At 38.2% G+C, this 27,141-nt stretch overlaps 1 protein-coding gene across 6 annotated transcripts in view; it reads left to right on the forward strand.

Annotated features, from left to right (window-relative positions):
• nfixb (nuclear factor I/Xb) overlaps positions 1-27,141 on the forward strand; it is a 511,053-nt gene that overhangs the window by 442,763 nt on the left and 41,149 nt on the right. For all 6 annotated transcript variants that reach the window (XM_062037120.1, XM_062037119.1, XM_062037121.1 and 3 more), the window contains one exon: positions 17,343-17,471. In XM_062037120.1, coding sequence (XP_061893104.1) covers positions 17,343-17,471 — 129 coding nt within the window. The remainder of the gene's footprint in view (positions 1-17,342; positions 17,472-27,141) is intronic.

Here is a 27,141-nt window from a genome sequence, read left to right on the forward strand (position 1 = left end):
ATTAGCTTGCATTGGATGAGGCTGTGTCTTGCACAGATAGAAGACTGAAAATCTCTGTCCAGCTTTTGTCAGATTGGGTCCTCCTCCCAGTGACTTGATTGAATTCAGAGTCTCGGGTCGTAAAAGAAAAAAATGGTTATAAAAAACGTGTAATTGATCCTTTTAAAGTTGGAAGTAGTGTCAGAAACACATCTAAAACTGTGTCAGTCTGTAAATCTGGAAACCTAGGGAAAGTATTGTGAACAAAACTGCGGACCTGTAGATATATTAAAAAAAAAAGTGTTGATTAGGAAGTGAAAAGTTGCTGGAAAGAGGCAAAAATGTTGTCAATGTATAAATCTTTGATGTTGTTGATTCCCAGATATAACCATCTTAAAAAAGCACTATCGACAAGAGATTTAGGGAATGCACGATTAGCAGTGAAGTAGTCTAAAAATCGAAATAGCGCTTAAACTGAGCCCGAATCCCTTAATGAGGTTTTTACGATTGGATTTTTCGTAAAAGCGGAAGTAAACATACATTTTTTTTTTTTTAAATGTGTAAATGCTTTTGTAACAAATGGAATAGGTGGCCCTTTGTTTGGCGCAAGCACCCCCAGAGGGCTGCCAAAAAAACCCACTTTCTCTCCAATTTGGCTGGATACTTGTTGATAGCTGATAGTTTATAAAAGTCTTGTTAGCCCGAAATGTTGCGCCAACTCTGATGCTACGTCCAGCTGTTGTCGTTCTATAGCGCTGGCTTCAAAGGCTCGCCGATGTGTTATTGATGAGGCAGGGGTCCATCAAAAAGTTGTTCTGCCAAAAGTCGTGTCGTGGCAAAGACAGGGTGCTTAGATAAGCTGCCTGTTGTTGTTAGCATTGTCACCTTTAACCTGGAAACGGAACTTGGCATGGTGAAAATCTTCACGTCTCCACAACATACGTAATAGAAAATAAGCCTACTATTTAATAAATATATAATCAAATAAACCTACTCAATGGCCTAGTGGTTAGAGTGTCCGCCCTGAGATCGGTAGGTTGTGAGTTCAACCCCGGCCGAGTCCTACCAAAGACTATAAAAATGGGACCCATTACCTCCCTGCTTGGCACTCAGCATCAAGGGTTGGAATTGGGGGTTAAAAAACCAAAAATGATTCCCGGGCGCGGCTACCGCTGCTGCTCACTGCTCAAGGGGAACAAGGGAATGGGTCAAATGCAGAGGACAAATTTCACCACACCTAGTGTGTGTGTGACAATCTTTGGTACTTTGGACAAATAGAACACTGTAATAAATATGATGCATAAATGAAACTTAATTTAACACTGAATTTAGGACAAAAAAATATGCAATATGCTTTCAAAAAATATATACAATTGTATATATTTGCCGCAAAATTTAAAGCACAATTTAGTGAGGGATGACTATAATGTTTTTGTTATTCTCTAACTATGAAAATATTAGATTTATAAATTGTAATCCTACTTCACAAAAATGTCTTTATCCGGTCCCAATTAACCGCGATAACCGAGGGACGACTTTATATGTACATGCAGAAAACAATGTGAAATACATGTAAAATATAAATGACACATCACTTTTACCTTTAAAAAAGACTCTTGTTTGTGAAGACAGCAATTAACTTACTTTGCTAGGAGTTATTTCTTGAATTCAGTAGTGTTTCTCACCTTCTTTATCAAATCATTATTTGGCCCAATGGGGGATTATTTTGCACTCGTACATTTAAAAAAAAAAGGTGCTGAGACTGAATCACCAACGTGTGAGATTCTTTGTGTGGGTACCCAATTCAGAGAAACTGGGTAGTTTGTTGTGGGTGATGTTACATACAGAAACTGTGGCAAAATGTTGCCGGAAATATTTGTCGAAAACCGAAGTATAGAAATAGAGGGACATACAAAAACCGAGGTTTCAGTGTTGGGACCAGGGAATGAGACTTTGATCAGCATTGCTAAGCATATGTAACGGTTAGGGGTGCACAAAAAAACTAAACAATTCACATCCAAATCGTGATTCTTATTCATTAGACTTAGACTTAGACAAACTTTATTGATCCACAAGGGAAATTATTCCACACAGTAGCTCTGTTACAAAGGATGGAGAGTGTAAGGATGGAAAGGATAATGCAGGTATTAAGTAGACTACAAATGTACCGTAGTAGCAATATAAAATATAACATATGTGTAATATTTACATATTATATATATAGTATATCATATATACTGATATATTATATTATTATATTATATAAAACGTTTATATAATATATACAATATATAACAAATCCCAATTACCACGTACAATATTACAGTATATGTAACAGCTGCAGCAAAAAAAAAAAAAGGCAGTAAAAAATAAAGAGAAGATCCAGCAGAAAATATACATTATAAACAAAGAGAGGTAACTTACATAGAAGCGGTCAGGTAATATTATATATTATATAATAATATTCTGATTCTAAATCGATTCGTAATTTGTAAAATAAGATGAAACTAAAATATAATTTAAAAAATGTATATATATATATATATATATATATATATATATATGTGTTTATATATATATATGTATATATATATATATATATATATATATATATATATATATATATATATATATATATATATATATATATATATATATATATATATATATACACATATATACATATATATATATATACACACATATATATATATATACAGTATATATATATATATATATATATATATATATATACTGTAAATATAAATATATATATATATATATATATATATACTGTAAATATAAATATATATATATATATATATATATATATATATATATATATATATATATATATATATATATATATATATATATATATATATATATATATATATATATAATATACAGTGCGTTTTGAATTTTTTTTTTTAAGTATGCACAGTAGGAGGTGGATTCATATGGCTCCATTCGCCACGGTTTACCCGACACATGAAACCTGACAAATTGGAGGTTGCACTATCCACTTTAGCCGCCAGATGGCAGTAGAGTGTTGAATTTCTTAAAATGTGTTTTGTGGCACTTCCAACTTTGACCACAGCCTCAGTTGCTATGCAAAGTGGTGCTTTCCATAATTTTTAGCAGACTGCATTTTAAAATGATAACCCCCCCCTTCCTCTCACGCGAGATTCACCCAGGAATGGCAGTGGTGGTCTTGAACATTATTCCAGTACTGTACATATAGTGTATGATGTGCAGAAGCCACGCTAGTCACCAACCATGGATACATATTTTTCCAAGATAAACATGTCAGGGGTGTTGTTCGAATGTGACGCAAGAGCAACTGTTTAGTTATGGCGTCTTCAGCTGATTGTTTAACCAGATCTGTTGAACGGCGTCCCACCTGCCTCAGAGCGGTGGCACGTGATCCAAACAAACACGTCTAAAGGCACCCAGGTGTATCGCCCGTGCACGGGAGGCCTTCTGGGAGACACGTTCTGTCGCTAATGTGCGCACGGAAACGATGATTTGACTGTAGCACGCCGCCTTCCTGGTGATATACGTTCACACATACAATCTGGAGAGGGGCTGCGTTCCGGTCCAGATGGCGCCTCCATGTGTCTCCAGTGTTGGGAGCTACTGGGTATCAGCAGACATCTGCTATGATGATGGTGGTGATGATGATGGTGGTGGTGGTGGTGAGACTGATGGAGGACAAGAGGATGGGGGGATGAGGAGGAAGACACCCTCCTCTCAATGAAAAGCCTTGCAGGTGATCATGTGATCCATCATTATTTGTGCTGTTTGCTGCTCTCTCTCTTTCTCTCTCTCTCTCTCTCGCTCTTTCATTCCACTGCTGCACAGTGGTGGGAAAATGGGCATGAACGCAACTCCACAGTTCAAGAGGGGGATTCCTCGACTATTTGTGGACTTTTGTTGGTGTTACGGACGCCAGACTGGGCTGTGTGTATGTCATCGAGGTGTCTTGGTCGATTTGTTTTCATGTTCATCTGATCATTGATTTGACGTTAAAGAAATCTAGCGACACGCCGCCAAGCGTGATAGTTGTGTTGTATGACTGGCAACAATTGTATACACAGGTTGATAATGTACCTTCTGCCATCTAGCGGAAGAGCATGTACCGTATTTTTCGGACTATAAGTCGCAGTTTTTTTTCATAGTTTGGTCGGGGATGCGACTTATACCAGGCATGTGATTTTTCCGTCTAAAGTCGGAATTCCGTCTTTTTTAATCTCAGGGGGAAAAAAAATTATCTCCCGTTTTTCCGGTTTTTTTTTCCGACCCTAAATCAAGATTCGAGACGTAGTTTATATTACGCCGTAGTTGATTGGTCGATATGTTCCTTGTGACCAATCAGGACATCTGTTATGAATGATGACGTTAATAACGTCATCATTCATAATGGTTATTACGGCCATTTTCCATATGTAAACGATGTTGGTTCTCGAGAGAAAGGACGCTTTACGAGTAAAAGAAATTGATAAACATGTCAAAAATAAGTTTCGATGGGACTGGATGGAAAGGGAAATCACTGATACTGTTGGGAAGAAGAAAGTTACTACTTTGTTCGGTGATTTTATTCGGAAAATCGATCGTCCCGGAAAGGTTTTGTGCACGTGGTGTCATGATAATATTGACTATGGATCACGAGGTTTCAAGGCTTTGGAAGTACATGCGAAACGCCAAAAACATATGAAACAACTTGAAGCAAGGAAAACTAACTTTTCACTAGCTGGTACTTTTGGATGTCAACCGAAAGTGAGTAAACCTTACGGACTTCATCCTTTGTTTACATCGAGAGGAAAGATCCACCCAAACGACCCACTTCAGTTGCAGACAGGGTTGTTAATAATGAGGTAAGCTAAAAAATAGTTGCTTGCGAAATACGCATGTTTGTTTTAAATATTAACCAATTATTGCTTAGCGAAATATAAATGGGTTTTTCTAAAAATAAAAAGCCACGTGAAAATATATTATGAAATTACAGAAATTCAAAGAGTCGGATTATTGATTCCAGTTAACAATTTATTTTAAATAAATTTGCATATAATACTATTTTGTAATATTAAGTTCTTATGTAGTCTGTTGAAACTATTGTCAGTGGTGTAACAATCTTGAAGGTAAATATTTTCACACTTGTTTCATGCAATATGTCAGTGTCCTCACATTATTATTATTTCCTATTTTCAAATATGAGTAAACAATACTAAACATGTTTAATTATTTTCATAAATGTATATCCTATTTTGGCGAAAAGAATGAACTGTTTACATTACATTACATGAACTGAAGTAATGTGGTAATACTGTAAATAAACTGTAGATAATAACACTGATCAATGTGACACCTGTGGATGTGAAATGAACACAAGATGTAAATATTAGTGACTAAATACTGTTGGGACTGAACCATATACAGTGATTCATTAGGATAATTGGGTTATGTATGTTCTATTAATGATGTTTTCATGTCTTTAAACACTAAAATATTTTCTTCAAATGGTGCTGTCTTTGTTAATTTTAGCATGTTAAATTTGTGAAAAACCAGGAGCTTCGGGGGGCGTGGCCCCCCTTGTCCTTCGTCCCCCAGACCCCCGGAACTTTTTTCAGTCTTTTTCATTGTGGTCAAATCACATGCCTGTTATACTCAGGAGCGACTTATGTGTGAAATTATTAACACATTACCGTAAAATATCAAATAACGTCATGCCCAGGGTATCCAAACAACAGAAGAATAAGTGATTATTACATTTTATCAGAAGTGTAGATAGAACTCGTTAAAATAGAAAGTAAGCAGATATTAACATAAAATGAACGAGTGGATTAATAATCCATTTTCTACCGCTTGTCCTTAATAATTTTGACAAAATAATAGAATGATAAATGACACAATATGTTACTGCATACGTCAGCAGACTAATTAGGAGCCTTTGTTTGTTTACTTACTACTAAAAGACAAGTTGTCTAGTATGTTCACTATTTTATTTAAGGACAAAATTGTTCTTTGATTGCAATAAGAAACGTTGGTTTAATGTATCATAAGATTTTATGTTAAAATAAAGCCGATTGTGCCATTTTTTGTGGTTCCTTTTATTTTGAAAGGGAACGTAGCTCAAAAAGGTGTAACCTATCTTATATCTACCCATTCATATCTATTACTGACAGTCTTGCCACTCTGAGTGGATATTATTTTCTCTCCTGACTTATTGAACTACAGTGGAACCTTGATTTACGAACTTAATTGGTTCTTGAACATGGTTCGCACACTGAAAAGTTTGTATAGTGAAGCAGTGTAAACATGAATCAATGGTTCTAGCCTCGACAAAAGTCCCTATTTTATAAAAAAAAGAAAGAAAAAAAAGCACACTTTGAAGACACTGTTGCGATTATTTATACTGTGTATATATATATCCATTAGCCAACCAACATAACAAGGGGGTAATGGCTCAACAATGTCTTTTGTATACAAACAACCCAACAACTTTACAGCAAGCTTCAATGTCAACACGCACGTTGTTGCTACAGTAAAAAAACTAACAAGGAAAATATATTATTTGTGAATATTTGTGGCATTGTTGAACACTCCGGAAGATTTGGAGTGATAAACGAGCAGTGGCTTCAAGCAGTCACTGCTAGCGTTAGCACAAACCAGCAGTGTGAGGCGATCCTTCCATCGGCTTGTGTCACGGTAGTGCCTTTTCCTTTGCTGTAATAATGGTCCGCTCTGGCATATTTTTCGGTCTCGGAACACAAGTCCCTTCGCTGATAAAAATCCCCGAACTGAAGGTGCCGCAAGCCGGAGGCACCTTGCTAGACAAATCAGACTGTGAGAGTTTGGACACATTAAAAGCATTTCTGATCACACAAAGTGATCTCTAAGACAGGCTGCACACCATAATCGAGGTTCTACTGTACGTGATAATTTCCTTTTTTTAGCTGGTTACTCTCAGCTATATTGCGGTTCCAGTTCCAATTCGATTGAAGTGTAAAAAGCACTTATCCAAGCTAGCTTAGCGGTTAGCATGGCTTCTCACTTCTTCCCACTGTGTCCGCGTGTTTGCGTTTTAGAACAGTCTTTATTACTTTATTTAAAGTACCGTATTTTTCGGAGTATAAGTCGCTCCGGAGTATACGTCGCACCGGCCGAAAATGCATAATAAAGAAGGAAAAAAACATATATAAGTCGCACTGGAGTATAAGTCACATTTTTGGGGGAAATTTATTTGATAAAACCCAACACCAAGAATAGACATTTGAAAGGCAATTTAAAATAAATAAAGAATTGTGAACAACAGGCTGAATAAGTGTACGTTATATGACGCATAAATAACCAACTGAGAACGTGCCTGGTATGTTAACGTAACATATTATGGTAGCAGTCATTCAAATAACTATAACATATAGAACATGCTATACGTTTACCAAACAATCTGTCACTCTTAATCGCTAAATCCCATGAAATCTTATACGTCTAGTCTCTTACATGAATGAGCTAAATAATATTATTTTATATTTTACGGTAATGTGTTAATAATTTCACACATAAGTCGCTCCTGAGTATAAGTCGCACCCCCGGCCAAACTATGAAAAAAAACTGCGACTTATAGTCCGAAAAATACGGTAATTTTTCAACATTCATAAAATATTTGCATAACCTTTGGGACGATACATGGACTTAAAACTAGTTGAATGACGCCTTTCTCATGGCCTGAGGGGTCTGTATCACTTTTACTGGCATTTAGCGACGTTGAGGAGGATGGCAGGAACCCTGCCACACAAAAAAACTACAAATGTGCTGACTTGCTTTACGGCATAAGTCACTCCCCCTTTCCACATTTGTTAAAAAGACGGAAGTCGATGCTAACGCCTGTGTGTTGCCAGAAAACAAAAACAAGAAGAAGAAGAAGAAGAACGCCTATCATGGCAGAAACTCCAAAACAACCAAAGAAACGAAAAGTTTTGTCTGAGGAGACAAAAAAGACAAACGGACCTTACCGGGATAAAAGTACAGTCAGGATTAACATTGGCCCAGCTTTCACTCGCTGGCGTGAGCTCAAAGATGAGAAATTTCAGACCGATGCTGCCTTGACTCTGTTCCTGCTGGACTAGTAAGTGACTTTCGAAGCTCAAATCAAAATGATAATGCTAATGTTAGCTATCGGAAATTTGCGTGGTAACAATAAATAACCACCAGCTTGACAGTTTCACTACTACTTCCTTTGGAAAAAAATCTCCTGCCGGTCTTTCTTTGCTTTGGCCCTGCATCCGTCCTGATACATTCTTGGTAGTAGCGTCATGTTTGTAGCACAATCCAAGATAATTTCTTGATATCTGCTCTTTAACATCAGAGACCTAATATTTGTGCCAGTATTACAGCGGACATCATGTCAGTATGACGCTATATGCGCTATGTGGTCTTCTTATGACAAAACACTACCGCTTTGGTCCACTGGCGCCGCCAAAATCAACCAAAAACATACTTAAATAATGGATATTTGGACGGTATCGGGACGGTCTTGGCCAAAAGACTCATTCTTAAAGACTGGAAAACCCCATCTGCACCCAACTTCAGGAACTGGTTAAATGAACTTGTCAATATAATGACTCTTGAAAAAATAAGATTGATAAACTCTACAAATATGAATCAATTGGAACTAACCTGAAAACCTTTACTGACATACACTACCGTTCAAAAGTTTGGGGTCACCCAAACATTTTTGTGGAATAGCCTTCATTTCTAAGAACAAGAATAGACTGTCGAGTTTCAGATGAAAGTTCTCTTTTTCTGGCCATTTTGAGCGTTTAATTGACCCCACAAATGTGATGCTCCAGAAACTCAATCTGCTCAAAGGAAGGTCCGTTTTGTAGCTTCTGTAACGAGCTAAACTGTTTTCAGATGTGTGAACATGATTGCACAAGGGTTTTCTAATCATCAATTAGCCTTCTGAGCCAATGAGCAAACACATTGTACCTTTAGAACACTGGAGTGATAGTTGCTGGAAATGGGCCTCTATACACCTATGTAGATATTGCACCAAAAACCAGACATTTGCCGCTAGAATAGTCTTTACCACGTTAGCAATGTATAGAGTGTATTTCTTTAAAGTTAAGACTAGTTTAAAGTTATCTTCATTGAAAAGTACAGTGCTTTTCCTTCAAAAATAAGGACATTTCAATGTTACCCCAAACTTTTGAACGGTAGTGTGTATTGAATCATAACATATAGACATTTAAAGATAAAAATAAAAATAATGGATATTTGGACTTTTGTCCATATGTTGCATATCGCCCAATGCTTCTAAGAATCGATCATTACCTCCACTCCGAATGGACATGTATCTTGGTGCCACACCTACAGTAACACAGTGGTCGGGGACTTCTATGCAAGGGCACCTGCTCTGTGACAGTCGGAGGTTTGAGTGGCCGCCAGCTTGTTAACCTGGCAAAGACTGGATGGTCCCGGCAGCAATTGGACAGAAACTTAATCTAAAACAAACACACATGAACAGATTATGGGAGCGATCAGAATAACTTCTGTTCGCTCAGTCAGACTGGGATTTTATTGATCTTGTTTACTTAAAAAGTTAAGTTAAAGTACCAATGATTGTCACACACACACTAGGTGTGGCGAAATTATTCTCTGCATTTGACCCATCACCCTTGATCACCCCCTGGGAGCAGTGGGCAGCAGCGCCCGGGAATCATTTTTGGTGATTTAACCCCCAATTCCAACCCTTGATACTGAGTGCCAAGCAGGGAGGTACTCCTCCTTGCTCTGAAGCCATATGCAGATTTATCAACAAGGTAGCAACTAATTATGACTGCAAACCTGCTGTACAAGTTACCATCTTTTTCGGACCATAGGGCGCTCCGGATTAAGAGGCGCACTGCCGATGAGCGGGTCTATTCAGGTCTGTTTTCATACAAAAGGCGCACCGGATTATAAGGCGCATATTATGATTTTTTTCTAAATGTAAAACACTATCTTGTGGTCTACATAACATGTGATGATGTTTCTTTGGTCAAAATGTTGCATAGATTGTTTTACCGACCATTTTCAAGTCGCTTTCTGAGCGTCTCTTCAGGATGCGCCGTTTTGAGGGCGGTCTTATTTGCGTGGCTCACCTTCGACAGCGTCTTCTCCCCGTCATCTTTGTTGTAGCGGTGTAGCGTGCAAGGACGGGAGTGGAAGAAGTGTCAAAAGACGGAGCTAACTGTTTTAATGACATTCAGACTTTACTTCAATCAATAACGGAGCAGCGTCTCCTCATCCGTGGCTCACTAGTGCAACAACAACGCCGGAAATGTGTCCCGTGAAAATCCGTCCGACCGGAACCCTGTAATAACTAAAGTTCCGTGGGTAAATTATGTAAACCCACTACAGTTTTTAGCGCTTTGATAGCTAGTCTACTGACAGATATAAGTAAGAACTTTACGCTACTTTATGTTAGAAATGGCAACAGCGGAAGATGAATGTCACATAAGAAGATAGATAAAAAGAAGAAGCTTATGACTACAATAAGTGCGATAATGGCGGACGTGCGCACATTTTCAGGACTTATGCAGATCCCAAATACACATCAGCAGGTACCAGAAGTTAAGAAAAGTTGCTTTTGCATAATATTGCGAAACAAAACACCAGGTAATATGTCTGCTAATAGGTGCCATTTTGCGGTCCTTATACACACACCATAATAATACTCGTGTGTTTAATGCGCAGACAATCCATCAAGCGGTGCGGCTTCATAGCTTACCGAAGTCGTACTAAAAACATTTTGACACATTTTTGAGCGCCGTGTGTAATGTTCTATATTCTCAATGGAACATTTAAAGTTTTGGTGTTGTTTACTGCCATCATATTGAAGTCTACACATATCTCTTATGTATCACTTATCATTACACCATGTACCAAATTAAATTGTTTCGAGGTCAGTAAGCACAACCAAAAGTATGCCGTACATTAGGCGCACCGGGTTATAAGGCGCACTGTCGATTTTTTTAAAAATGAAAGGATTTTAAGTGCGCCATATAGTCCGAAAAATACGGTAGTCGTAATTGACGGTATGATCCACTAATTTACTGTATAGGTGCTGGAGCCACTGTTTTACTTCAAGAATGTGTCATATCCATATTTTATGTGGCAATCAGGTATTTTACATAATCCAAAGAGGTTGATTAGGTCTTCAAAAAATTATGCAATTTGTTATTCTTATAGCCACACCTGTGTGTTTATTTCCGTACCTGACGGTTTCGGCTACAACTGTTGCCTTCCTCAGAGGTTGTCACATGATTTGAGGTAGGGAAATAAACACACAGGTCTGGCTATAAGAATAACAAATTGCAGAAGCATTTGACATGTAAAGCCACATTACTACACAAGCGCCCAGTGGAAACCCTTCAGACTTTTTTCCAGCTGGAGCAATCATCGTATCAGATATACTAAAAGGACCGAAAGTGTCCAGATGACCAAAGCATCACTAACAATTTCTCTTTATGTACAAACCCCGTTTCCATATGAGTTGGGAAATTGTGTTAGATGTAAATATAAACGGAATACAATGATTTGCTAATCATTTTCAACCCATATTCAGTTGAATATGCTACAAAGACAACATATTTGATGTTCAAACTGATAAACTTTTTTTTTTTTTGCAAATAATCATTAACTTTAGAATTTGATGCCAGCAACACGTGACAAAGAAGTTGGGAAAGGTGGCAATAAATACTGATAAAGTTGAGGAATGCTAATCAAACACTTATTTGGAACATCCCACAGGTGAACAGGCAAATTGGGAACAGGTGGGTGCCATGATTGGGTATAAAAGTAGATTCCATGAAATGCTCAGTCATTCACAAACAAGGATGGGGCGAGGGTCACCACTTTGTCAACAAATGCGTGAGCAAATTGTTGAACAGTTTAAGAAAAACCTTTCTCAACCAGCTATTGCAAGGAATTTAGGGATTTCACCATTTACGGTCCGTAATATCATCAAAGGGTTCAGAGAATCTGGAGAAATCACTGCACGTAAGCAGCTAAGCCCGTGACCTTCGATCCCTAAGGCTGTACTGCATCAACAACCGACATCAGTGTATAAAGGATATCACCACATGGGCTCAGGAACACTTCAGAAACCCACTGTCAGTAACTACAGTTGGTCGCTACATCTGTAAGTGCAAGTTAAAACTCTCCTATGCAAGGCGAAAACCGTTTATCAACAACACCCAGAAACGCTGTCGGCTTCGCTGGGCCTGAGCTCATCTAAGATGGACTGATACAAAGTGTAAAAGTGTTCTGTGGTCTGACGAGTCCACATTTCAAATTGTTTTTGGAAACTGTGGACGTCGTGTCCTCCGGACCAAAGAGGAAAAGAACCATCCGGATTGTTATAGGCGCAAAGTGCTCAAGGCATGGGTAACTTACACATCTGTGAAGGCGCCATTAATGCTGAAAGGTACATACAGGTTTTGGAGCAACATATGTTGCCATCCAAGCAACGTTACCATGGACGCCCCTGCTTATTTCAGCAAGACAATGCCAAGCCACGTGTTACATCAACGTGGCTTCATAGTAAAAGAGTGCGGGTACTAGACTGGCCTGCCTGTAGTCCAGACCTGTCTCCCATTGAAAATGTGTGGCGCATTATGAAGCCTAAAATACCACAATGGAGACCCCCGGACTGTTGAACAACTTAAGCTGTACATCAAGCAAGAATGGGAAATAATTCCACCTGAGAAGCTTCAAAAATGTGTCTCCTCAGTTCCCAAACGTTTACTGAGTGTTGTTAAAAGGAAAGGCAATGTAACACAGTGGTGAACATGCCCTTTCCCAACTACTTTGGCACGTGTTGCAGCCATGAAATTCAAAGTTGATTATTATTTGCAAAAAAAATATAAAGTTTATGAGTTTGAACATCAAATATGTTGTCTTTGTAGTGCATTCAATTGAATATGGGTTGAAAAAGATTTGCAAATCATTGTATTCCGTTTATATTTACATCTAACACAAGTTCCCAACTCATATGGAAACGGGGTTTGTATGTTTTGCTCTTGAAAAGTTTAATCTGGCAGGTATTTTCTGTAATATGAATTAATTTTTGAATAATCAGTAGCTTGGAACACTCAATTTCCATTGCCAGACTCAATATGTCGCCCCCTCTTGGTGTGAAGTCATCTAAAGAACTGGATCCCATTTCCCCACATAGAGAGTGTGGATAAAAGCATGTAAAATTATTATTTTTATCACTGAATTACATGTTTTTATCACTCTGGTCCATGATTACTTCAAAACTGATTTGGTTAACATTATGAACAAAAAACAAATATAAGATTATCACCATTTCCTGACTTCCCTTCTCTTCCATAGACACCATAGCCTGAGTTTGCCCATACTCTTTCAGCATCTTGAGGAAAATATCAGTAGAATAGGACGCAAAATAGAATACCAGCGAATTATCTTCTTATTCCGTAATTTTTGCTCTTCTTTCTCCATTTTTCTGCAGGTTCTCACTAGGCCTGCACAATTAATCGACATCAAGGTTTTAATAAGTGCGATAAATAACCGCAAGAGGCAGATTTTTTTATTTTCTCCGCCATCACCGGCACATGTTAGCCAATCAGAAATATTCAGACTTGGTTCATATCTCGCTTCAAACAGGGAGAAAGAAGTCTCACCTTGTGCATGGCTCTCAGCATCTGTGCCCTCTTCTCAGTCATCCACAATCAAGGGTGCCTACTATAAATGTGCACGCACATACAAACCCACATACTACACCTACATTGCTAAAAGTGTGGGTTAGATAATAACAATAATAATTCCCAGTGAGGATTTGTTTCTCACTGCAAAAAATAACAGTTGTTGTCGCTCACACATTAAGCGAGTAAAACTATTTCTACGACTCCCTTGAGTAATTACTGGCGTCATTGTTTTATACGGGCAATATTTTGTTTTGTTTGTTCTCTCCTAAGGAAATGTGCTGAACATCTGCTCTAAACCGTCAACCGTTTTGTGCTTGACCTTCCTTGTTGTTGTCGGGTTCGTGTATTGTTCTATCCGGAGTTTTAGTCCAGCTTGAGTCAGTTTGAGGGCCTACAATTCTAAATTGCACCTTTTGGATTACCATACATCAAAATAAATTCCCTCAGTGCCAACCACATGAAGCCTTGATCACAGAAGCAAGCATCTGTTATCTATAGCTCTCACACTTTGGGCCATGTCTCTGGTCCACTGGGGAGCTGGGCCTATAATTAGCGTGCCCGTTTGACCAAAATGAGGGCTGTTTTGTCCAGTCCTTCCACCTCAGCTGACATTTTTAGAACTATAGGACTCCTTCCATCCGTGCCTGTGACTATTCTCATTCGTCAAAACCCTTGCATTCTCAGGGCTTTCAATCAATCCCAGTTGCACTGTTCAGGTTGCCTTGAAAGACAATCCGGCGTCATCAGTTCATGCTCATGGCGAGACGGGATAGCTTTCATCGGACTAGTCATGCTAAAAGACTCGATAGGACAGCCCTAACTGCACTAGTGCATCTTCAAAGACAACATAGGACATACGAGATTGAACATATCTAGTCTGTCGAGCTAATGCGTAATAACTAGATAAGGCGGCTCTCGTCTGACTAGGTCATGAGGAAATTCTAGATAGGACAGCCCTAACTGCACTAGTTCATCTTCAAAAACTGGATAGGACATATATGATAGAACATTTGTAGTCTGTCAAACTAATGCATAATAACTAGATACGACAGTTCTAGTCATACTAATTCATGCTCGAAGACTACATAGGACATATTTAGGCTGACTAGCTCATGCTCAAAACTAGATAGGGCAGCTCCAACTGTACTAGTTTGTGTTCATAGACTAGATAGGACAAGCTTGATAGAACTTATCTAGTCTGTCTAGCTAATGCGTAAAAACAAGATAGGACAGCGCTAGTCTGACTGGCTTGTGCGCAAACACTTGATAGGAAAGCTCTAGTCTGACTGGCTCATGCTCAAAAACTAGATAGGACAACTGTAACTGTACTAGTTCATGTTCAAAGACTAGATATAACATCCCTAACTGCACTAGTTCATCTTAAATACTAGATTGGATATACATGATAGAACATATGTAGTCCGTCTAGCTAATGCATAATAACTAGATAGGACAGCTCCAGTATTACTAGTTCATGCTCAAAGACTAGATAGGACATATCTAGGCTGACTAGCTCATGCTCAAAAACTAGATAGGGCAGCTCCAACTGTACTAGTTCGTGTTCAAAGACTAGATAGGAAATGCTTGATAGAACCTATCTAGTCTGTCTAGAGAATGCATAAAAACTATATAGGACAGCGCTAGTCTGACTGGCTCGTGCTCAAAGACTTAATAGGAAAGCCCTAGTCTGACTAGCTCATGCTCAAAAACTATATAGGACAACTGTAACTGTGCTAGTTCATGTTTGACTAGGCAATGCTCAAAAACTATATATAACATCTCTAGCCTGACTAACACATGTTAATATTATAGATAGGACATCTCTCGTTTGACTAGTTCATGCTCATTACTAGATAGAACAACTTTAGTCTGACAAGCTCATGCTCAAAGAATAGCTAGGACATCTTTAGTTTGGCTAGTTAATGCCCAAAGACTAAATTGGACAGGACCACTTTGACTAATGAATTATCAAAGACTAGATATAACATCTCTAGCCTGACTAGCTCATGTTCAAAGAATAAATTGGACGACTCTGGTCTGACTAGCTCCTGCTCAAAGACTAGATAGGACAGCTATTGTTTGACTAGTTTGTGCTCATGACTAGGACAGCTCTAGTCTGACTAGCTCATGTGCAAAGACTAAATAGGATGGCTTTGGTCTGGCTAGTTATATATATATGACTAGATAGGACAGCTCTTGTTTGACTAGTTTGTGCTCATGATTAGGACAGCCCTAGTCTGACTAGCTCATCCGTTAAGACTAGATAGGACAGCTCTGGTCTGACTAGCTCCTGATCAAAGACTACGGAGGACTGCTTTTGTTTGAGTAGTTAATGCTCATGACTAGATAAGACAACTCTAGTCTGTAGTCTGTCTGTGTATATGTATATATACATATATATCTATATATATATATATCTATATATATATATATATATAGATATATATATATATAGATATATATATATATATAGATATATATGTATATAGATATATATATGTATGTACTGTATGTATGTTTATAGGTATGTATATATATGTATGTACTGTATATATACTGTATATATGTGTATGTTTATATGTATATATGTATGTACTGTATATCTATATATATAGATATAGATATATGTGTATATGTATATATATGTGTGTGTGTGTATATATATATATATATATATATATATATATATATATATATATATATATATATATATATATATATATATATATATATATATATATATATATATATATATATATAGTGTGTATATATATATATATATATATATATATACACTATGTTGCTTTAGCCAGAAAGTAGTCTTTGCCGTTAAGTTGAATGTGCCAGTTTAATCTTTTGTTTGTTGTAGTTTTGATTGCCAGATTTGGTGAAATCGCCATGTAAAATCGCTAATGCTAATCAGTAGCATATCATTGGCAATCAGCATCAAGCTGGCGCAATTTGAAAAGTGGAGCCTCACTGTACTTTTGATCGCCTTCTTCTTGCTTGGTTGCTGGGGGAAATGATAGTGCTCGTGTGGTGTAGTGTTTGACCAGGTGCCGAGTCTGCAACCGGACGTGACGTCACGTGCAACAAAGGTATGGGAACATGGTACCCATCAGTACTGGTGGACTTCGGTCTGTACCTATAAAAGTACCAGATGTGGTACCCACCCTCAGTGAGGGGTCCTCCCAGTGGCTTTGTGATTTTGATGAGCTTCCGTTTCTGCTGTTGCGAATGCCCTGTGAGTCAAAGCACACCTTTGGTCTCCAGGAGTGATCCTTTTTGGATCGCCACTACATTTCCCAGCTCCTCTGTCCCCTGATACTCTGCCCCCCCGGTACCAAACATGGCCTCGCACCCAACCCTGCCCCCCCCCCACCCCCCATCCCACAGCCCCAAGGTGGAGCTCGCCAACTGTGCACAAACAGGACGTACTTGACAGTGAGCGCAGTCGACCCATCTGTATGTCAACTCAATCAATGAAGGATTTCAAAGGATCAAACATTGATTTTAGTCGTAATCATTTGATTCTCGTAATCAAATTGAAGACTTTCTTTAAGTGGATTTAAAAATTAAGCACAGCAGCCATGTTTCATTAAAACCTCGTCTCTGTTCTGCCATTTTGTTGATCCCCTTTTTTACCAGGACTGTCATCGCCTGGTTCTCTTAAGAAGCCGGGGAAATTCGATTTCAGCGCCCTGTCCTCCCAGACGAGGTCCCCCCGCATGGCGTTCACCCACCACCCACTGCCAATGCTGGCGGGAGTGAGACCAGGTGAGACCAACCCAGCTCCCGACCCTAATCGATCCCTCCCCCTCTCCCTCAAATCCCTCCTTATCCTCCTACCCACCCCCACCAATTAAGCCCCGACACAGAAGTGGAGCGGTGTGTTTGGGAAATGTGAGTGGCTGGGCATTTACATTCTCACCTTGTAGGGTGCTGGTCAGTCTGGTGAACGCTTTAGGGATTCTGGGCATGAGCTTTTCTGTGCTTTTTCTGGTGGTGGATGGTCGGGCCTCGCAATAGACGGATTGTCTTCTGCTTTCATCCGAGTGCTTGAGCTGCCTGGTGCGGGGTCGCCTGATTGCCTTGCGTTTTCATTTTCTAATGAAAAAGCCTGCTTCTAATTGGATGTCTTCACTCTTCTCCAGAGTGGGACAAAGGTAATGTTCATGTAACTTCCACTTTTAAGTATAACCCATTTATTTATTTATTTACTAAGAGCCTGTTTTGTGACCCGTGATGCACATAGACAATCCGTTTTTTTTCAAAGTCTCAAAAAGGCTCAAGTGCAACAAAATCTGTACTCTGAATGGTCCATACAGAGACTTTTTTATTTATTTTGCCCATCATCCGCAATCTCTTTTTGTGACAAAACACATGTATTTCCCTTTTCTGTGCATCTTAAAACAGTTTGAAAAAAACCTAACCTCCTCCTGAACTACCGGCCTTTGTCACACCTCTCCTTTAGCTCTAAAATCCTCAAAACAATTGTCGCACATCGGCTAAATCAGGGGTGTCCAAAGTGCGGCCCGGGGGCCATTTGCGGCCCGCAGCTAATTGTTTACCGGCCCGCCACACATTCTGGAAATACTATTGTAAAAATAAAAAAGAACATTAAAAAAAGTGGAATAAGATGAAATCTAACGAGAAAAAGTTGCAATGTTGACACAAAAGCTGCCATGCAGGCTGTTTTTTTTTCTTTTGTCTTTCTTCATTTTTCTTTTTTTTGCCGTTGCTCAAAAAAAAAAAAACAATGACAAAAAATCCATGTTATAATGAATTATTTTCAGGGCTCCAATTACTTCAAATATTTCACTTTAAAATGTTTTATGTGGTAAATATTGCATATATTGTGTAGTAGCCATATAAAAACATCAAAGTTTTCTTTGACAAAAGCGCATAAAACAAACAAAATAATAGTTCCAGCATAAAATCGACAGATATATCTGAAGTTGATCTCGTAACTTAAGTGTTGAAAGTAAAAGAAAAACCTAATAAAAATGTATCACTTTATGAGTGGGGCACCTTTTGGATCCCAAATATATTTAGTGATTTTTTATTTATCTTTTCACTGTGATTACTCAAAAATATGAAATAATTAAAATCAATGGTGTCCTGCATTATTGATGTTTTTGGGCTCTAATTACTAAATACTGCATTATTCAGTTTTACTATAAAAAAAACTAAGTTGTTTTTGACAGAAAAGCCATAAAACATTTTTTTTAATTTGTATTACTTTATATCAACTTGAAGTTGATATAGAGATTTACTGTAAGCGTTAAATAATTTAAAAAAAATAATAATCTGACTTATTTTTAACATTTTAATGACTGAGACCCTTTATGGTCCCCGGGACCCTTAAAGGTAAAATAAATAAAAAAATGCATATATTTTGTTATGGTTTGAAAATGAAAAATATCAAAATGGCCCCCACATGCTTTAATTTTTCCTTGTGCGGCCCTCAGTGGAAAAAGTTTGGACACCCCTGGGCTAAATGAACACTTGCTGTCTAACGTACAGTATATAACATACCTAAATTGTGAAAAACTGCTTGTACGAGGCAGTGGTGATATGATATATTACGCCTTTAAAGTACCAAAACCTCCAACACTGTTGTTAATACATTCTGCAAGTAAATACCGTAATTTCCAGACTATAAGCCGTTAGCTTTGAACCCTGCGGCCTATGAAACGATGTGGCTAATTAAGTTAAGTTAAAGTACCAATGATAGTCACACACACACTAGGTGTGGTGAGCAGTGGGCAGCAGCGGTGGCCACGCCCGGGAATAATTTTTGGTGATTTAACCCCCAATTCCAACCCTTGATGCTGAGTGCCCAGCAGGGAGGTAATGGGTCCCATTTTTGTCATAGTCTTTGGTATGAACTCACAACCTACCAATCTCAGGGCAGACACTAACCACTAGGCCACTGAGTAGGTGTGGAAACAATGTGGCTAATCTATGGATTTTTCTTCGCTCGCGGCCGTAATGTTTCGTTTTCAACAAATACTTTTCATAATGCACTGACAGAGACACTGGAAAGGTGTGTTATTGTTTGTGTCATGGCGCCATCTTGTGGACGAGTTCGCTCACTGCAGCTGCTGTGGATTGAAAATGTTCTTCCTGTTTCGTGCCTGATTCTTCATATCGCCAAGAATCAAAACTACGGCAGCTATATAACATTTTTAAATTTGGATATAAATTATAATAGTCTGTGTTTACAGCCCGGAAAGCAGTATGGATCTACTGTACTTTGAAAACACACAGGTTGGAATATCTTCCATTCCTGGAGCTGGAGGTTGCCTCTGAGGTGCTCAATGGGGTTCAGGTCTGGAGACATCACTTTCAGTTTTCTTAGCAAGACGTCTTGGAGGTCTGTTTGGGGTCGTTATCATAGTGGAACACTGCCATGCGGCCCAGTTTCCGAAGGGATGGGATCACCTTCTGCCTCAGAATGTTTCCTTCCATGAACCGCAGCACTCATGCAACCCCAGACCACAATGCTTGACTGTAGGCAAGATGCAAATATGGGTGACCTATTTAGACAAGGATACCTGCATGTTGATGACATCAGGGGTTCTTAACCTTTTTGATCTCGGGGCCCAACTTTTCCACTCAAATAATGACACTGAATTAATAATATTACTCTTGATTTTAATCGTAACTAAGAATTATATCTAACCTACTTACAGATTACAGTTTTGTCAAATGATTGATTGATTGATTGAAACTTTTATTAGTAGATTGCACAGTGAAGTACATATTCTGTACAATTGACCACTAAATGGTAACACCCGAATAAGTTTTTCAACTTGTTTAAGTCGGGGTCCACTTAAATTGATTCAAGATACAGATATATGCTATTTTCATAATACAGTCATCACACAAGATAATCATCAGAGTATATACATTGAATTATTTACATTATTTACAATCCGGGGTGTGGGATATGGAGGGGGGGCGGGGGGTTAGGTTTGGTTGGTATCAACACTTCAGTAATCAACAATTGCATCATCAGAGAAATGGACATTGGAACAGTGTAGGACTGACTTGGTAGGATATGTACAGCAAGTAGTGGACACAGAGAGAGATTTATAAATATGAAACCATGTATTAATCACAAATATTATTATTCATTAACACATAAACCTTAGACTTAGCTCAGGCTGATTAGAAAAAGAAGTACTAACCAAATATACTGCATAAGAATGTACTCATAAATAACTGGCATCAATAGACAGATAAACTAAATTAACAATAAATAAGTTTATCTAAACTGTCAACAAAATTAAAGTGCAAATGGGAACACAGCTTTACCATTTTAGTCATAATTTTGCACTTAAGTAACTTTTCTATGACTTAAGGTCTAGAACTCTGTTTGTTTCAGATTGTCAATACTGCCACAAGTGGTGCAAAAGTGTATTACAAGTAAGTTCCGCTGCGGCCCCTACGGACCATAGCTGGAAAACAGTTCATTTTGGGCAGCCATCTAGACTCTAGAGGGGTGTCAAATTCATTTTAGCTCAGGGGCCGCATGGAGGAAAATCTATTCCCACGGGGGCCGGACGGGTAAAATCATAGTATGATAACTTAAAAATACAACTACGACAACTTCAGATTGTTTTCTTTGTTTTACTTCGGCCCGAAATAAAACAAGCACATTCTGAAAATGTACATATCACAAATAATCCTCCTGACAAATCACTTCAAGTTAGTTGAAAATTCTAAGGAAAAAATGGGTGCAGTTTCAAAAACACCATGAAGAACACCATGAATTTAGTCTTAATCTCAGTGTATATACAGAGCAATTAAACTTTAAGTCACAGACAATCTAGGATTGAACAAAAAAACTAAATAAAGAATAAACAAAAACTCTTCCATGTATCAACTAACTCATTTGTCATTTCCACATATTAATCCTGTGCTAACTCAACAAACCATACAAACTGAGGTAGAAACTATTCAAGAGGGTTGAGTTACTCCCTGCCTTCTTGGCATCACTATGTGTCAATAGAAAAATAAAAGCTGTGCAATGTGTGAACAATTTCAACAAACCAAAAAATAAAAACTTAAAAGACTGACTGTATTGCAGTGAATCCCACACTTTTCACTTTCTTTAACTTTGCACAAAAGACATTGTTTATTTTACTCCTGTTTGTTTTACGTTTGATCAAGGGGGAGGAGTTAGCCCCGCTTTACCGTGTACCTCTTCATTGGTATACTTCAACTATCTTCTTGCCAAACAGAATTGCTATTGTGACATCCAGTGGACATATTTAGAACAGCAGTTTCTTTAATCTAAAATGTCAGCTCAATTTTACGCTTAGCAAACTCATCTCGCGGGGCGGATTCGACGTGTTCGGGCCCCATGTTTGACAACCCTGCTCGAGAGCAATGTTTTTCAACCACTGTAGTGTGCCGCGAGATATATTGTCTGGTGGGCCGTGCGAAATGATGCAATTTCACCTAATTGTTCTAAAAAATACTTTTTTGTAAACCAATAATTATAATCCGCAAATAATGTGCCGTTGTTGAGTGTCTGTGCTGTTGAGAGATCGGCAGAGTAACCATAAAATACTCTTCCATAACAGTAGGTGGCAGCAGGTAGCCAATTGCTTTGTAGGCCTACTTTGAGACAAGAGAATTAGGGATGGTTATGGTTTGAATTCATATCGAACAATTCTGTCAGGTATTTGATGACAACGACTTTAAATTGTCATTATATACTATTTAGTCTTGTTTTATAAAGTTTTCTGCTGGTAGTGTACTTCGGGATTTTTTTTAATGGAAAAAATGTGCCTTGGTTAAAAAAACGTTGAAAAACCGTGCCCTTGTGGACCCCGACCAAATGGTTGGGAAACACTAGGTTATATTACAGTGAGTAGTATTCAGGTATGTAACAATAAACAGCACTAATTACCGTATTTTTCGGAGTATAAGTCGCACCGGCCGAAAATGCATAATAAAGAAGGAAAAAAACATATACAAGTTGCACTGGAGTATAAGTCGCATTTTTTGTGGAAATGTATTTGATAAAACCCAACACCAAGAATAGACATTTGAAAGAAAATTTAAAATAAATAAAGAATAGTGAACAACAGGCTGAATAAGTGTACGTTATATGAGGCATAAATAACCAACTGAGAACGTGCCTGGTATGTTAACGTAACATATTATGGTAAGAGTCATTCAAATAACTATAACATATAGAACATGCTATACGTTTACCAAACAATCTGTCCCTCCTAATCGCTAAATCCCATGAAATCTTATACGTCTAGTCTCTTACGTGAATGAGCTAAATAATATTATTTGATATTTTACGGTAATGTGTTAATAATTTCACACATAAGTCGCTCCTTAGTATAAGTCTCACCCCCGGCCAAACTATGAGAAAAAAACGCGACTTATAGTCCGAAAAATACGGTATAACCACGGTAAAGCTCCCGACGATTAGTATTAGTATTAACTGCACTTTGATGAACTCACGGACTGACTGGTGCTAGCTTAAATGCTAACATGAAAACAAGAGACAATAACGTCTGTATATACATTGAAAATAGATCAAATAATAAGACTAAAAGACTATCAGTGAATCATAAGAAACACAAAACATGCAAAATAGTGGCTTTTCTAACAGTGGGTTTTTTATTTTAGTTATTTTAACAAAAATTGGTGAAAAAAGTTCAGCGTGTTTATTAGTACTTTTTGAGCACATTCATCAATACTGCGATAATAATAATAACCATGATAATTATGGTGAAGATAACAGTGATATGATTTGTTTTATTTTGTCATACCACTAGTACAGGGGTGTCAAACTTGTTTTAATTGAGGGCCATATCGCAGTTATGTTTGCCCTCAGAAGCCCCCTTCTAACAGTGAATGATATTATTACACAATTGCCTATGCATTTGATGATTTTTTTTTTAAAGTACAATGTAAAAAAAAAAAGTGTAGATTTTACAGTAAAAAAACTGACAGGTCAATCGCAAAAATGTTCCTGTAAAATGTCCAGTGTTTTTTTCAGCATGTTACTGTAAATGGAAAAAACAGTACCACTGTTTTCCACGCTACAAATCTGGCAGCTCAGTTGATAGAATTTTACTGTAAAATTTACAGTGTTTTTTTTTACTGTAAATATAAAACTGCATTTTTTACATTAAAATTCTGGCGACTTAGGTGCCGGATTTTACCGTAAAAAACTGTGGATTTTACCGTGTACTATTGTGAATAGCAAAACAGTACCACCGTTTTTTACAGTAAAAAACTGGCGGCTCAGTTGCCAGCATTTTATGGTCAAAAAACAGTGGTACTGTTTTTTTCATGTACAGTAAAATGCAGTAAATTTCATAAAATCGCTGTGAAATCTATTCATACAATTTGATGAATAACTTGCTTTGAAATCATAAATCAAGCAGATAAAAAGTATTTTTTTCTAGTTCAACAAAAACATTGTTTGAATGTATGATCATATATTTGTGACATTATAATATTTATGTTTAAAAAAAAAATATGCGTTTGCATTGAGTACATGTATTTTTTCTGTCAAAATGGAAAAAACTAATTGAGTTAGAAAATATAAAGTACTTTAATGACACATATTATTTCCAGGCTTTCGAGGGCCAAATAAAGTGATGTGGCGGGCCAAATCTGGCCCGCGGTCCTTAAGTTTGACACCTGTGCCCTAGTAGTATATAAAGTACTATACAAACTACACACAGACTACTCCAAATTATATTCAAGTTTGAATTATAATGTATTGTTCCCTGACAACATTATAAAAATTCTGATTTGTGATTAGCGTAAATGTTGTCTGTCTATCTGTGTTGGCCCTGCGATGAGGTGGCGACTTGTCCAGGGTGTACCCCGCCTTCCGCCCGAATGCAGCTGAGATAGGCTCCAGCATCCCCCGCGACCCCAAAAGGGACAAGCGGTAGAAAATGGATGGATGGATGGATTAGCGTAATTTTTCCACATGTGATAAACATATGTCCCATGCAGAGGACGCTCATTCTTCAGTGGATACATTTCGCCAAACTGCTCCGTGGCAACCTGTAAGAGCCCGACTTTGACCCTTTTGCCTTCCTCTCATCTCCCGCTCGCCATTTCCGATGGAACTCGCCGCGATTGATCCCGACGAGCGCCGTCACATCTGTGTTATTATTCAGACAAGCCGGAGCGGGAGGATTAGCCATCCGCCCAGCTGGTCCTCCTCCGCGCTGAAGCAAGAAGCTGACGATAACAGCAGATATCGAACAAAGCCAAACGAGTCCTGACAATCAACGGCCGGCGCTCTTAATTTTATCGCCGCGGCGCAGATAAGAGAAGAGCCCGTTTGTGTGGACCCAGCCAAAGACGCTCGCACGCAGCTAATTTTCAATGAGCTTTTTTTTGTGTACTTTGGCTCCATTAAAGGCGTCGTAAGCCATCGAGCTTGTGCGGAGCGATCAGGTTGGTCATTAACTGCTGCCTGGCTGCAGCTACCCCAAAACACACGTTACGCGTCGCTCTCCAAAGTGTCGTTCATTTTGGTGCCGTTCCCACGCTTGTGTTACGCTCCAACCGTGTAATCGCCCGCCCTTGTTCTTTGTTTAAGACATGATGCAAAAAGGGATCTGAAGAGCTGCAGAAGTGGGGTTGAGAAAGGCATTAGTGCAGTCTTCACATGGCACGGAACATTTATGGCCTATTCAACTGGGCCGCCGAACATCACCCAAATAGGTTTGACAAAACCATTCAAACTAGGATTGCTCACGAACGTAGTGCACCCGCCACCCCGCAGGGGGCAACGGCGAGGCGTATGTGTCACAATGAACCGGCAGTGGGGTGAGTAGGTGAAGACTACTCAGTTTCAGTTTCAGTTCAGTTTATTTCGAACATGCATACGATACAATGCAATCACACAATTCCAGTTGTTTCATTACAGCACGTCCGAAAAGGAGTAGGAAGAAGCAGAGCTTATTTAATCCTAACCCTTTTCATACCATAGCAATTTTATCCAATTTCCTTGTCCTCTGTAACATAACAGTGAACAAATACCGTATTTTTCGGACTATAAATCGCTCCGGAGAATAAGTCGCACCGGCCAAAAATGCATAATAAAGAAGGAAAAAAACATATATAAGTCGCATTTTTTGGGAAAATTTATTTGATAAAACCCAACACCAAGAATAGACATTTGAAAGGCAATTTAAAATAAATAAAGAATAGTGAACAACAGACTTAATAAGTGTACGTTATATGAGGCATAAATAACCAACTGAGAACGTGCCTGGTATGTTAACGTAACATATTATGGTAAGAGTCATTCAAATTGGCGAAGTTGGTAGAGTGGCTGTGCCAGCAATCGGAGTGTTGCTGGTTACTGGGGTTCAATCCCCACCTTCTACCTTCCTAGTCACGTCCGTTGTGTCCTTGGGCAAGACACTTCACCCTTGCTCCTGATGGCTGCTGGTTAGCACCTTGCATGGCAGCTCCCGCCATCAGTGTGTGAATGTGTGTGTGAATGGGTCAATGTGGAAATACTGTCAAAGCACTTTGAGTACCTTGAAGGTAGAAAAGCGCTATACAAGTATAACCCATTTATCATTTATTTATAAATAACTATAACATATAGAACATGCTATACGTTTACCAAACAATCTGTCACTCCTAATCGCTAAATCCCATGAAATCGTATACGTCTAGTCTCTTACGTGAATGAGCGAAATAATATTATTTGATATTTTACGGTAATGTGTTGATAATTTCACACATAAGTCGCTCCTGAGTATAAGTCGCACCCCCGGCCAAACTATGAAAAAAACTGCCATTTATAGTCCGAAAAATACGGTGAATAATACATCAATATTAAATTAATACAAATATTAAATACATGAATAATATTTGTCTCAATAAAAAAACATGAAACAAAATCAATATAAATTGCGAAAAATTGGACAATGTTCTGCGACGGACACTAAACAAGCAGAAACAACCGTAGAAAATGTACATTTGTAAGCTTCATCATGGAACTGGGTCAAACATTTGTAAATAAATATTGTGCATACATATATACATCATTTGTTTTGTATTGAAATTGCTGACTTTGTGATGTATTTTGTCTTCGTGGCCGTGGTGGGGTTTTTTTTGTCTGAGGGTAACTCTGGGCCAGGGGTCGGCAACCCAAAACGTTGAAAGAGCCATATTGGACCAAAAATACAAAAAACTAATCTGTCCGGAGCCGCAAAAAAATGAAAAGCCGTTTAATGGTCTTATAATGAAGGCAACACATGACGTAAGTGTCTAAATGAGCTATATTAGCCTACTATCAAAATTACTTTAAAAGTCTTATTTACGTGTTAAAATTAAGACAACACATGACGTAAGTGTCTATATTAGCTATAATAGCCTTCTATCAAAATGACTATGTTTCGCAGGCTGAAGCAAATCTTCGTTG

The sequence above is a fragment of the Entelurus aequoreus genome, linkage group LG25, assembly GCF_033978785.1.
Source record: "Entelurus aequoreus isolate RoL-2023_Sb linkage group LG25, RoL_Eaeq_v1.1, whole genome shotgun sequence".
Taxonomy (NCBI): domain Eukaryota; kingdom Metazoa; phylum Chordata; class Actinopteri; order Syngnathiformes; family Syngnathidae; genus Entelurus; species Entelurus aequoreus.